This window comes from Semicossyphus pulcher, unplaced genomic scaffold (genome assembly GCF_022749685.1).
Source record: "Semicossyphus pulcher isolate SPU_LCO1_2020_fin unplaced genomic scaffold, fSemPul1.0.p SCAF_14, whole genome shotgun sequence".
Classification (NCBI taxonomy): Eukaryota; Metazoa; Chordata; class Actinopteri; order Labriformes; family Labridae; genus Semicossyphus; species Semicossyphus pulcher.
This window is the reverse complement of record NW_027211648.1, coordinates 7,672,521-7,685,375: the sequence shown is the minus strand read 5'-3', so window position 1 is coordinate 7,685,375 and position 12,855 is coordinate 7,672,521. Positions and strand designations below refer to the sequence as shown.

Below are 12,855 nucleotides of genomic sequence, written 5' to 3'. Positions count from 1 at the left end.
AACAGGTTGTCTCAAGACAAGGAATCCAACAGGGTGCAGATAAGGTTGCTGAAAAGCGCGACCTTTAAATGTAACTGGGCTGACTCCAGACGGGTCGAGGAAAAACCATTCAGCTTAATGAATCTACTGATTATTTACTTATCGGTGTTGTGCACAACATCTTTTGAGGAACAGTGCTCTGCTTGTTGACCTGGTATTTGTTGTTCACATCACATGTGGCAGCTCATTAGTTCTTCAAATTCCACCGGTGCCAGTGTTGTATAACCGAACTGGTAAATAATATGAATTGCTAAATTAAACATGGGAAAAAAAACGAAGCTTATTAAAGGCAAACCTTTTTAAGTTGCTGCGGATTGGATTGGAATGGATTTAAATTTGGAGCAAATTTGACTCTTTGACAGGGGTCACCATTTAAAGTGTGTGGTGGGTCTGCCAGAGAGGGTAGGCGGATCTAAGCGGCTGCTTTTCCGGTCTCTGCAAGTGTTGCGAGTAAACAGTAATCTACTATGGCTGAACAAACAAAGAAAAGATGGATGACTACAGATACAACATTACAACATACATTCAACAATAGGTGAAAATCCAAAGAAAAAGAAACAAACTCGACGCTCAGATGAAGGCAAACAGTCTAAAAAGGAAAGCGACCGTCAGCGAGAAAAATCAATAGTTACAACCGTGACAAAGGGAGCCAACTGCAGACATCTTGTTAAATTGGCAAGTTTTCCAGCATTTTCTGTGTATCGCCATAGGTGCCGCCAAAGAGAACAAAACTGAGATCTTCGCGGGAACATCTTTAAACTAAATTGTTCGACATTTTCAAAAGTACGCTTATTTTCTTTCTTGCCATCGTTTGATAAGAAGTTTGGTGCCTCTCTCATATCTGTTTTGTAGACATCCAGCAACCTATTAGCTTAGCTTAGCATAGAGACTGCTATCTTGTCTTTGTCCAAAGGAAACAAAATCCTTCTCTTGGCTAATTCTAAGCTAACTCATAAATGTATTTTATCTTGCCCGGGTAATCTGTCCAATTAGGGTCAAAACAGCATGTTGTTGTTTAATGGGTGGTTAAACTATTCCACGGACAGACACACTAAACCTAACCCAACAACACTGGAAAGGCTCCTGACCAGGACAGTGTTGTGATGATTCTTGAGCTGGTAGAGCTAGGCTAGCTGTTTCCCCCTGTTCCCAGTCTGTATGCTAAGCTAACCAGACATTAGCCTTACATTTAACACAGCAATGTGAAGAAAGTGGTATCAATCTCCTCATCTAACTCTTGTAAAGAAGTCAAATGGGGGTATTTTAAGCATAATATACAAAGAAGTAAAAGGTACTTTTGTAAGATGTCGGACTAAAATGTGCCTTCAGAGCAGCTTCTTGTTCTGATTGTATAAGTCTCACATTATTGTTGCATTTTTCATCTCATTTAATCAGGTTATTTGTTTTATTTGTCACCCCTCTGTATGTCCTCATGTTTTTCCTAATGTCATTTGACCATCCACAAATTTGTTAGAGGGCAATAACTCTTAAGTCCTCTCCCTGCTGTAATTTGTTTTGCAGTCCTTTTATGTTCTCTGTTTGACCAGAAGGCAATGTGCTCCTTTTTAAGCTTAAATTCTCTACAGCAGACATTCCCAAATATAAGGATACCATGGTCCAACTTTAAATCTGAAATTATTCTGCGGCCCACCCAGATTTCTAGTCACACGACTGATCAACACTTGAGACTAAGATTAGTCTTTCCCAATATAGTTTAATATATAATCAGAAAAGCTCTGTGTGAAAGGCCTGCAGTAATGCAGTGCAGATAATCTGTCTACATACACATAACAATTTGCAAAGCAACAGAAGAAGAGCAAATAGTACGTTGAAAAAAACGGAACAAATTAAAAGTAAATGAACTCTGGCGACCCACCTGCAGTACTTTCAAGGCCCAGTTTGGGACCAATGCTAGAGAGGATTGTGTTTCCGACTATGTTTTTCAGTTACCCAGATAGCCTTAAGCTACCCCTAAGCTGTGGTTCCCAGCTCATTTTACATGAAACAGTCGTACTTTTAAATGTTTAGTAGAGACAAAAAGCTAGCTTCTAATTTCCACATTCCCTTTTTTTCCAGTGCCCCTCTATACATCAACTAATTTTTATTTATATATCATTGATATATTGTAAGACAATCATGTAATGATATATCACAATATCTGATTAACTAAAAAATACAACATGCCCCTAAAAAGTTCAAATGCATGATTATTGTATTTATTTACTGCAATTTGGTGTCAGTTTCACAGAATTAGACACGAACTGAGATGAATCAACGAACGTGTTTTCAGTCTGAAAATTAAATTAACAGTACATTGGATTGGACTTCTTTTCACCACTGTCCGACATTATCCCGCTGTCTTCTTCTTCTTCTTCTTTTATCTCGCTGTCTTCTTCTACTTTTTTTTATCCCGCTGTCGTCTTCTTCTTCTTATTTTATCTTGCTGTCTTCTTCTTCTTCTTTAATCTTGCTGTCTTCTTCTTCTTTTATCCCGCTGTCTTCTTCTTCTTTTATCCCGCTGTCTTCTTCTTCTTCTTTTATCTTGCTGTCGATTAATTTCCGTTCACATTACCACCGCGAGGAGTCATGAAGTAGTGACACGGTGAGTCAAAATCGCTGGGAAATCTGTTTAGAGCGCCAAATATTTGTAAATCAAAATATCGATATTTGGTGCCAGCCTATTGCTAATTGCATTGCACGACTCAGGACGATGAGATATTGCCGTATCTATATTTTGTCCCACCCCTAAAACAAATCACAACAAAAGTTGTCCAAAAGTTTCACTTTACATGTAGAGCAGGTCTGGACTGTACTCTGACCTAACATTCATCCACCATGAGCCAGCCACAGGAGCGTGGAAAAACTTCTAACAGGCAGAAACCTCGAGCACAACCTGAATTATAGTTGAAAACACATCCGCTGTGACCAGAGCAGATGTCATTTTCCAAGACTTTCTGTCTCTTTAAGAGAAGAAGAATCTTAATTAGACAAAATAGCGACTTTTAAGTGTTTAACAGTTCAATTTTATGTCTTTAAAACTGGTTATATTTACATTTCCTTTGAAAAAAAAAGATGTCACATTTAAATAAAGTGACAGCACAGTAAAAGAAGCCTGTGTACATCAGCTGCTTCATTATTACCTTCCTGCTGAAGCTGAGCATGTTTACCTTACAGACTGATGTGTCATCTAAGTTGAACACAGTTAGACCATTGGAAATCTAAGGACAGAGAAACATCCCCAAACTCATGACAGACATTCATGTTAATGAGATCAGATGATCTGAGACACTGCTGCTGTTTTGTGAACCTAACTCTGAAGCCAGTGGGTTAAAATAATTGGAGTCACAACTTTGGGTAACTGGAAACAGCTGATGTTTTCTCCACCAATTACAGCCCCTGAACTCCTGAGGCCTTATGTAATGCATGGCAGCGACATGTAGGAGGGGTCTCACTCCCACGCATCTGTCTGCATGTGTGTGCGCGGCCTTTACTTTGTGCGTGGTCCTTTCAGGCTTGATTTATGTGCACGGCCATGAATCAAATCTGATAAGTGAGTCTGTTTTAGAATCATTTATGCTAAGCAAAAATGAAATGAAATAAGTGACATAAAATATAAAGGTCAGCGGTGTTTGAATGTCACAGTTACGCAACTAGCTGAACAAATTAGATATAGCATGCTGTGTTACACAGATAACAAGTTTAAAATCAATGTGGCCTGCATGGAAACATTTAATTACTTTATTTTTCAAAGGAACGCCAGTGCGATAAATAAGTAAATTATATTTCCTTAAATCTACATCATTTTTAGTAACTACGGCAATATTTAAGTGATGTTTTATAACGGCCTGAAAGATGGAGGCTGAGTCGTACTTCGATCATGTGAAGAACGCAAAAAAAAAAAGCTCTTCTGACCCACTTTAACGATCGTGAAAAAGAAAACAGGTAAAACTCCCAAATCTCTAAAAAAAAAAAGACGAAATCGGACACGGAGGAGGGATTTCAGAGGCAAACTGTGTCACTTTTCCGAGTGCACAAAATAGACCTTTGTCCTCAGGTTTTAGCAGATTTGAAATCCATGATTAATAAACATTCTTGGCACCTTCACAGTAAACCGTTTCCCAGTGTTTTCGTGCCCCAGTCTGCAGGTCTGACCCCGTTTCCAAGGCCAAGTCAGATTTCACCTGATTACATGCTCAGTTCTGGTGACCTGGCAGTTCTACTTCTCAAACTCATGCACCACGGTCCATGATGAAAAACATGCTGCTCGAATCATAATCAGCTGACTGTATGTACGTATAACTTGATTTGATCGAGAATATTTTCAGCCTGTAAGATTGTTTGGGTTGTGTTTGCTGCTGGAAATAAGTTAATAAGGTAAAGGGATGGAGACGGGGGCGTGTCCAGACTTTTTAGACCGGGTTGGCCAAACTAGGGCACTGATTTATGCAGGAGGGGGATGAAGTTTTGGTGCACGCACACACTTTCAAATAGCTTTTATTAATCTTTTTTGTCTCCACTTATATTTACCTTACATTAAGGAATCATTCAGATGTTACGTTCAAAATCAAATCAAATCAAATAATAACCACAGTTATCTTGAGACACTTTACAAAAAGAGCAGGTCTAGACCGACTCTTTGTTATGTTATTTAAAGAGAGGCCCAACATGAATCAGCATGAGTAGCACTTAGCAATATAAGGCACATTGGCAAGGAAAAACTTCCTTTTAACCTCGAGCAGAACCAGACTCATGTTGAACAGCTGTCTGCCTCGACTAGATGGGCCGGAAAAGAGATGGGATAGAAGGAGATGCAGGACAGAGACAGGCAAAGAGAGCAACAACAACATATGTTCTTGTTACATCAACAACAACAGTTCCTTTGCATATGTTTTTTATTTAAAAAATGACACAGCAAAGTGGCACAAAACATTTCCGTGCTTTATTCCTTAGGGCCCAAAAATAAGATCTCTAAAAGTCAAAGAATCGACAAATCACTGCTAGCAACAGGCTGCTAGTCACTTAAGCTACAGGCAGCCTGTTGCTACAATGCCCAATAAGTTGGGGGGGACACAGTGGGCCTTTCCTTGTGGAGTTTGCATGTTCTCCCCGTGCATGTGTAGGTTCTCTCCGGCTTCCTCCCACAGTTCAAAGACATGCTCGTCAGGTTCATTGGTGACTCTAACTGATTGGTCATGGCATCCCGTCGACTGTGTGTGTGTGTGTGTGTGCGTGTGCGTGTGTGACGAGTTGCAGCATTTTACTATATTTTGATTTCTTTTTTAATGAACTGTCTGTGAATGGTTCCCATAACTCAATTGCTTTGATTGATTTCAATCACACCAGTGAATATCTGTGCACAGCCAAAGAATTATTTCTTAATTACCGTGTTACTCACACTTTGTGAAGGCAAACTCAAACAGAGAATAAAGCCTTCAGGCTGATGATTTACCTTTAAAAAATGAAAGAAATACATGTTGCAGAGAGGACTGTTGTACCGCTGACATCTGCTGGACAAGATAAAAACCAACTCAGACTTCAGCTTTAAAGTGCACATTTCAGAGTGGAGTTTCAAGCTCAAAGTGTCGATTATTGATGAGTGTCCATTTAGTTTCACAGGTCCAGGAAACTTTAAGGTTCATTTGAAGAAAAAAGCAAGTCACAAAAAGTTGATCAGAAAGACAACAAGGAGAGAAATGACAGTAAAAGTCTTTAGTTAACATTTTAAACTGGGACGTAAATGTTTAAAACAGCTTAATTACACCCAGCATTTATAATCAGCTCTCTGTTTGTGCCCTCGTAAAGAGCAGAAGAAAAGACAGATGATCAGAAGTGATGCAGCATAACCATTGTCCTTTGTAAGTTATGTTGTGTCAAATATTATAGTTTGGGCTGAAATGATGCGTCCATCATTAACTCTTGGTTTCACACAGGACATGAACAGGTGTCACCTGGATGACAGAAAAGGGGAAACTGCACATGAGCCAGAGTTTCATTACCATCCAGACAGCTAGCCTTCACAAACTAGCCTCAAGCTAACATGAGGAGCTGGTTAAATAATTCTGGTTATTAATACTTTTCTCATCAATTTGATTTTAAGCTGTTTTTTACCTTGACATGTTTCGACTGCTTCCTCAGACGAGTCACGTGATGTTGCCCTGCCGTGTCTTATCAGCTGTTATTTATGCAGATTTGATCACGCCCGTGCTGTCCGACCGCTTCCTGAGAACAGCATCCCAGGTGTGGCACAACATGTCTGCCCCCTCGTCCCGCTTCATTGTCCTTTGGGCCCGTTTCCAGATTTCAATGGCCTCCCTGATCCAACAGTGGTACTTGTCGCTCTCTGACCGAATGGCCTTGGCCTTTGTCCAGTTCATGATATGGTTCATGATAGGATTCTGCTTTATCTTTTGTTGCTCGCGTGCGCCTCCCTGATGTTTCCCTCTCACATTCTCTCAGGTGTTCTGACTTTCTCTTCTGAGGACCACTGCAGGAAGACGGAAAAGAAAACTACACCGTTATTACAAGAAAACAAGCTTACTTATGCCGAGATAAAGACATAAATAAGCCAAGAGCAATTATCATGTCCGCTTCGGGCTTCCGTAGATGAGTAGACCTGACACAGTCCTGTTTTTTAAAGCCAGGTTTCTTACAGTGAATATTTTGTTGCCATCTGGTGGTGAAGGTTTTAATTAGCTGAAAGTTCAATTTAATATTTAGAATTTTAATATTTTACCGCACTTAAATGTAAATGACACATCTACATCTTTTACCTGCAATAGTCGTTACCAGATAAAAAAGTTAGAACACATCAGCCCCTGACCAGGAGGTACAATAATGAAACTACATACAGTATACTTGTTACTTCTCTTCTGGCTTGGAGGGGACTTTTGAGCCTCGTCCACACGTCTCTTTTTCTTCAGAATAAAGTATCAGTTACACTCTGGAGGAGTGTGCAGTCACCGCTTCGACACTTTGTTTAAAACCCCCCTTTTGCGAAAAGCAGCCAGTGTGACTCAATGTCATGGAGGCTGCTGGAAATTACTAATCACACACAAACCACTGCTGGCCGAGGGAAATGAGTGCACAGCTTCCTACGCATCGACCGAGCCATCCATTTTCCAGCTTTAAATATACCTCATCTCCTCTTTCAGGCCGCATGACTGATCATCACCTGACGGTTGCTGGTTTCAGTGCACGGCGCGTGAGAAACGGGCCTTTTGATCGGAGTAAAATGACTGTCTGTAAAAGTGGAGGAGCAGACTCGACTCCTGACTTCAGTTATGATTTGTTATGAACAGTGCAACCCCTTCAGAAGAAAACATATCTGACATACTTCCTCTTTATTTTTTACATGCTTTTGGTCTCTACTGTCGGTGCGCTGCCTTGTCTTAGATTTGATCTCACTCTCTCATTTGTCAATCTTTTTTTAGCTTAACATCTGTTTTCACAACCCCTCACTTCCTTATTTGTTGACAAACACAAAAAACATTATAAATCTATCAATAAATGAAAAGTAGCTGCTCTAAGAATAGCAATAATAAACAGATATGTCACTTGTCATCTTTAGGCTTCAGGTTTCACCGTGCTGTTGGTGACTTCATGCCTCCATGTGACGCGGCAGGAATGCAGAAAGTTGTGTTTCTGACATTCTTTCCTCTCAAACAGATGTATTATCATATTTTAAAACACACTCGCTCTTTCTTTACAGTTGCCGCGCTGCCTGTCGGACTGAACTACCTGCTCTGTGATCAGCTTGTTCTACGGAGAAGGAAGAGACTGCAAAGCTTCTACAGACAATCCTCTACAGTACAGGTAAGATATATTAATTCTTATACTGTAGGTTTAGATATATTCTAAGTTTATGAGGATATTTAAAGCTATATTTTACAAAACCAGAACTAAAAGCCTGAAATGTAAGGCCTTGACTCACACGTTTATGGCAGAGTGTGACAAACACAAATTAGTTCCTTTAACTTTAAAATAAAAACACTTCCTGGAGCCTCTGGTTCATGAGTGCTTTTGTCAGCCTGTTCAGGATTAGTGATTGTGTTTCCCGTTGAATCCCACTAAAAAACCTAATTATCCCCGCTTACTTTAAACCAGATTACATGCACGCTGATACACTTTTATACTCTCTGCTTGAAAACTCGTTTGGTCAGTCCGGACTGGAGATTAAATGTCTGGGCAGGTCACGTACATTCATCTAAGATGACCTGATACAGCTGACAAACATTTTGACATGTTATAAGATTGTTGTGTGTCTGACTGAGGCCTGTTTGTTGTGTTCAGTCAGCTCAGGACATTTAACACAAGAACAAGCTTGTTTAATGCATCAATCACTCTTTCTGTTTTCTTTCTTTATAAAGAAGGAGTGCTTGAAACGTTGGATCTGCTTTTTCAGTACAGATGTTTGGTAAAATGTTCATATTTTACACATTAGTAAGCCTGTAAATGTGTCCTAATGTCTAAGAAGAGCATCTTGATTTTGGCCTTTGACCTTTTGAACAATGAGAGCATTTAACAGGCAGAGACGCTGTCATGTATATTGCATTGAAAGGCAGCTGATGATCAGTTTCTAAGGAGGAAGTGTTCGGGGTTTTTTTTTTATTTTTTTTACCTACAATCAACAATGGTTTTGCAGCACGTCTGCAGGAGGAGGTGTAGCAAGTGACCTTCTAGGATATGCATAAGCCAAAGATACCAAGAGGCCACTTACTTTCTTCTTTATATTATATCAGAGTGGTTCCCGCTTTTTTAGTGTAGACACCTCGAAATGACGCAGTTTCCTCCTGCTACACACGTCAGTGAAGCGGTGAGAAGTTTTAATGTCGTGATTTTGGGCTCTAAACACTTTTTATTGTTTCTATAAGGGGTTGAGGGGCAAGGCAATTGGAGGCATTTCTGCCAGGTGGCTCCACCCACTCCCAATTGACAGTATTGGGAGCAGGTGTGGGAGGCCACACACCTGGGGCTGACCTACACATCAGGGAAGATCAAAGGGAATCAGGGAGTTCAGTTCGGGTGGCACATGCTGGGCGTAGGAGGCTCTCTGTCTCTTCCACTGTGATACCCAAGACAAACGTTTTGGTGGCATTTAGAGCCGGTAAGTCGGTTAGCGGCCCGGCTAAGGTAGTCTTTTTCTTTTGTAGATTTAGTGACAGGCCTCCTGAAGGAGCTACATTTTCTGTTTTTGTCGCAGAGTTTCTGTTAGGGTAAATAAAAACCCCTTTTCCTCCGTTATCCTGGCTCTGTGTCTGATTGCTGCGCTACCATTTTTACCCCGTCCTCTGCCCAATCCTGTTACATTAGTATTTCACCAGAAAAGAAGACAGATTTAAAGGGATAGTGGGGTTGTATGAGGTACTTATAAGTAATAAGTGTTCTACATACAGAAGATAACAGTCATCACGGCCCCTGTTAGAACAAGCTGGCTGGAGTTCCTACATGGAAGCTAAGCTAAGCACCGCTGCAGACGGGTCAGGAGCGCCACGTACTAAGAATATTGATTATGCTGAAAGTGAGGAATTCATAGTGATAAACTCACTTAGATTTCCCTTTTGGTTCTTTCAGTTTATTGTTTTAACTTTACAACTAAAAAACTATCATGTTTTGTTCCCTGTCGCTGCTCTCATCGTTTACAGGCACTTAAGGAACTTTTTTTTATAGCCAAACAAGCTGTAGCCGACCCCTGTACACCACCTGCTCATCGCCAAACAGCAGACAAACAAAGGAAGCAACTAGTGGAGCATTAAGAAGCTGAATAGTCAGATTATTCCTTCAGAAGTTGGAGGAGACCAAAAACAGAGCTAAAAGACAGTGAATATTTACTGTTGTCATTAACCTAACCGTTATTTTGTAAACTGACAGATCTGTTCCCATTTATTTTGGCTAGCTAAAACACATAACTTAGTGTTAGTAGATTAGTTAAATCTGCATTAAAAAATGGACAGGGGGAGGGCACTTGCTCTGGCTTTGATGGAGGGTGAGGGGCTGTTCCCAATTACATTAAACACAGGGAAACAGAGATCTGTCCAGAGATGGAGCCCGCCTCTCCATTCATCCAATCGGACAATGAGAAAAAACACCAATGACGTCAGGCGCTCTTCTGCTTTGAATTGAAGTTTTTTCAGCTTGAGGCGATCAGAGCGTTTCCTCAAAAACGTGAGGCGCACAGAGCGGAAAAACGTGAGGCGCTAGAGCAATGCAAAAAGCGTCCCTCTCAATGGATACAACTACAAAAAAGCCGCCCCCAGCTGCTAGATTGTGCTCTGTCTGATCGGGACCTTATGCTGCTAACTGTAGCTTATGTAACGATATTTTAGTCATCTCAAGTTAAAGGGGCACTCCATCACTGTCTTCAGAAGTTGAGGTGTACTGTAGTGGATGTATGATTGAGATGTCTCACTCAAGAGAACAAAAAGTCAGATTTTTTTGGCTTCTTCTGACAAAACTGACCCCTTTAAAAGTGATCATTCTGTGTCAGTGTTGTGTTTATATGTTTTCTCCTCTGACTTTAAGCGGATCAGTTGATGGGACTTATTGAGTCCTCAAATGTAACTTATCATCCCTTGTGAAAGTCTTATCTCCTAGACATGATGGGCAGATTCTTTCACCCACATGAATAAATCTTTTCTCTTGTTTTGTCCTCTTTCCTTTCAGACATGAAAGACAGGCTGAGCCACCTGCAGCAGGAGCAGACTCTGCAGACTGACCCTGAGGGTTTCACTATGGTGGAGCTGGACAATTTCTCAGAGCGGGACGTTGATGGAGCCACAGCATCAACATCATCCTCATCCTCACATCCTGATCAGGACCTGGACGGCGTCCTGCAGGAGTCCAATGAAATTCGCCTGGAAATCCAGCAGATCCAGAACGACATCAGCGAGCTGAAAGATGTGAACTTCCAGACCTTAAACCAGACCTCACACTCCAGTGAGACAAAGAGGGACTCCAATGCAATCGGGGCAGATATTAAACGCAGGGGGGAGGCCGTGCTGCATCGGCTGCACATGATGAGTGACCACAGAGGGGAACTGGAGGCCCAGCGTGGCGCCTCTGACCCATCAGCACGCATCGCTCGAACACAGTACCAATGTCTCAGCAACGCTCTGCGGGAGGTGATGTTCAGCTACAACGACGCTGAGATGAACCACAGGGAGGCTTGTAAACGGCAGATCCAGAGGCAGATGGAGGTGGTGGGCAGGGAGGTCAGCGAAGGGGAGCTGGAGGAGATGATGGAGAGCGGCGAGTTGAATGTTTTCAGCGTCCAGCTGGAGGGAAAAACGGCTCGCTCTGCCTTCCTGCAGATCGAGAGCAGACACAGGGAGCTGCAGGAGCTGGAGAAGAGGATCCAGGGGATCCAGGAGCTGTTTCTGGACGTGGCTGTGCTCGTAGAGGAGCAGGGGGCGGGCATCGATAACATCCAGAAAAATGTTCAAAACACTGGAGTGATCGTTCTGGAGGCCACGGAGCGACTGGAAAGAGCCAAGACATCTGACAAAAACAACCCTTTCAAGAAGCTGTTCTGTGGCTGCTTTCCGTGTTATTACAACTGAGCCTGATGAAGGCCGGGGCGCCGGTCCATGTGGTCAGAAGAGCACTACAAAATAAAAGAACAGGACATTGTTCTCAACAATCAGTCCCTTCACTGACACAAACAACAAGTTCCATAAAGTAGCTGTTAAAGGCATTAAGCTACATTAGCACAGAGCCACATTAGCATAAAGCTACAGGCTATGCAACATACTGGGAAAATACTCCAATACGTATTTTCACTTGCACTTAAAATATAATGAAGCCTTTATTACTGGATGATGTACTTGTTGTATCCACATTGTTGAATGCACTTTATTGTGAATCGTTATAAGCCTCTGCTAAATAAATGTAATATAAGTACAAGTACATCATATTTTTTTCTATGTATAATCTTGAGCTGCAACGTAATTAATTTAAGATGTGAAAATAATTGGAGGAAATAATCCAACACTTCCTTTTGATTTGTAATGGAGTAAAAATGAAAAAAAATACCCAAGGAGTCAACTACAAATTTGTACATAAGCACAGTATTTGCATAAAGGTTTCATTACATCACTGGGTTTTTACCAAACTTAAGCAATATCACATGAGAGGGAGTGACGTTGAACTGAATATCAACATAGCTGTGATTCGGTCCTAGACACGAGGCTGCATAAGATTATTGTTTATTGCGCCACCAACTCAGCTAGTTCCACAACGTAACTGAAAATGGACTTTTGTTGCCAAGCAACCCAAACATTCTCCCACACTCTGTGTCCACATGTCCACAGATCAGCTGTTTTTTTTATCATGTAGGCTACATTGTAGGTTTTAATTGATTTGTTGTGTGATTCAGAGGTAATAGCTTGATCAGTGTAGATGTTTAAGGTCTGCTGTAATGTTAATTAACAGTGGCTGAGGCGGAGTGATACACAGAGTGAAAAGTCCCAGTGATGTTGTGCTCTATATCAGCACTCATGGAATGCCTCTTATCCACTCAGATTACTTGGTTGGAACTAACTGCTGGGAAAAAATGATCTGTCATATAATCTCTTCTCTTCTTGATCTTGGAAACAGCAGCTGATTTATGCTAGCTCTTAGCTAACAGCTACTCAGTGGACCTTTATGATGTCAAAGGCTGATTTCAAGATCAATATTGAACTTGGACATGTTTTTGTTCATGTTAGGATAAAAAGGTGTGATGTTATTTTTGTTTGTTGGTGCTTAACACATTGGTATACCTGTGTCTCTCATTCTCACAATAAATTGTATGCCCCGCTAAAATCTGAAAAGTAGGCTTCC

At 41.2% G+C, this 12,855-nt stretch overlaps 1 protein-coding gene across 1 annotated transcript in view; it reads left to right on the top strand.

Annotated features, from left to right (window-relative positions):
* Window positions 1–12,824, top strand: part of LOC138591797 (syntaxin-11-like) — a 33,538-nt gene extending 20,714 nt beyond the window's left edge. Inside the window, exons 2-3 of the mRNA XM_069662488.1 lie at window positions 7,748–7,851; window positions 10,699–12,824. Coding sequence (XP_069518589.1) covers window positions 10,701–11,594 — 894 coding nt within the window. The 5' untranslated portion in view covers window positions 7,748–7,851; window positions 10,699–10,700 and the 3' untranslated portion in view covers window positions 11,595–12,824. The remainder of the gene's footprint in view (window positions 1–7,747; window positions 7,852–10,698) is intronic.
* Window positions 12,825–12,855: the final 31 nt, after the last annotated feature.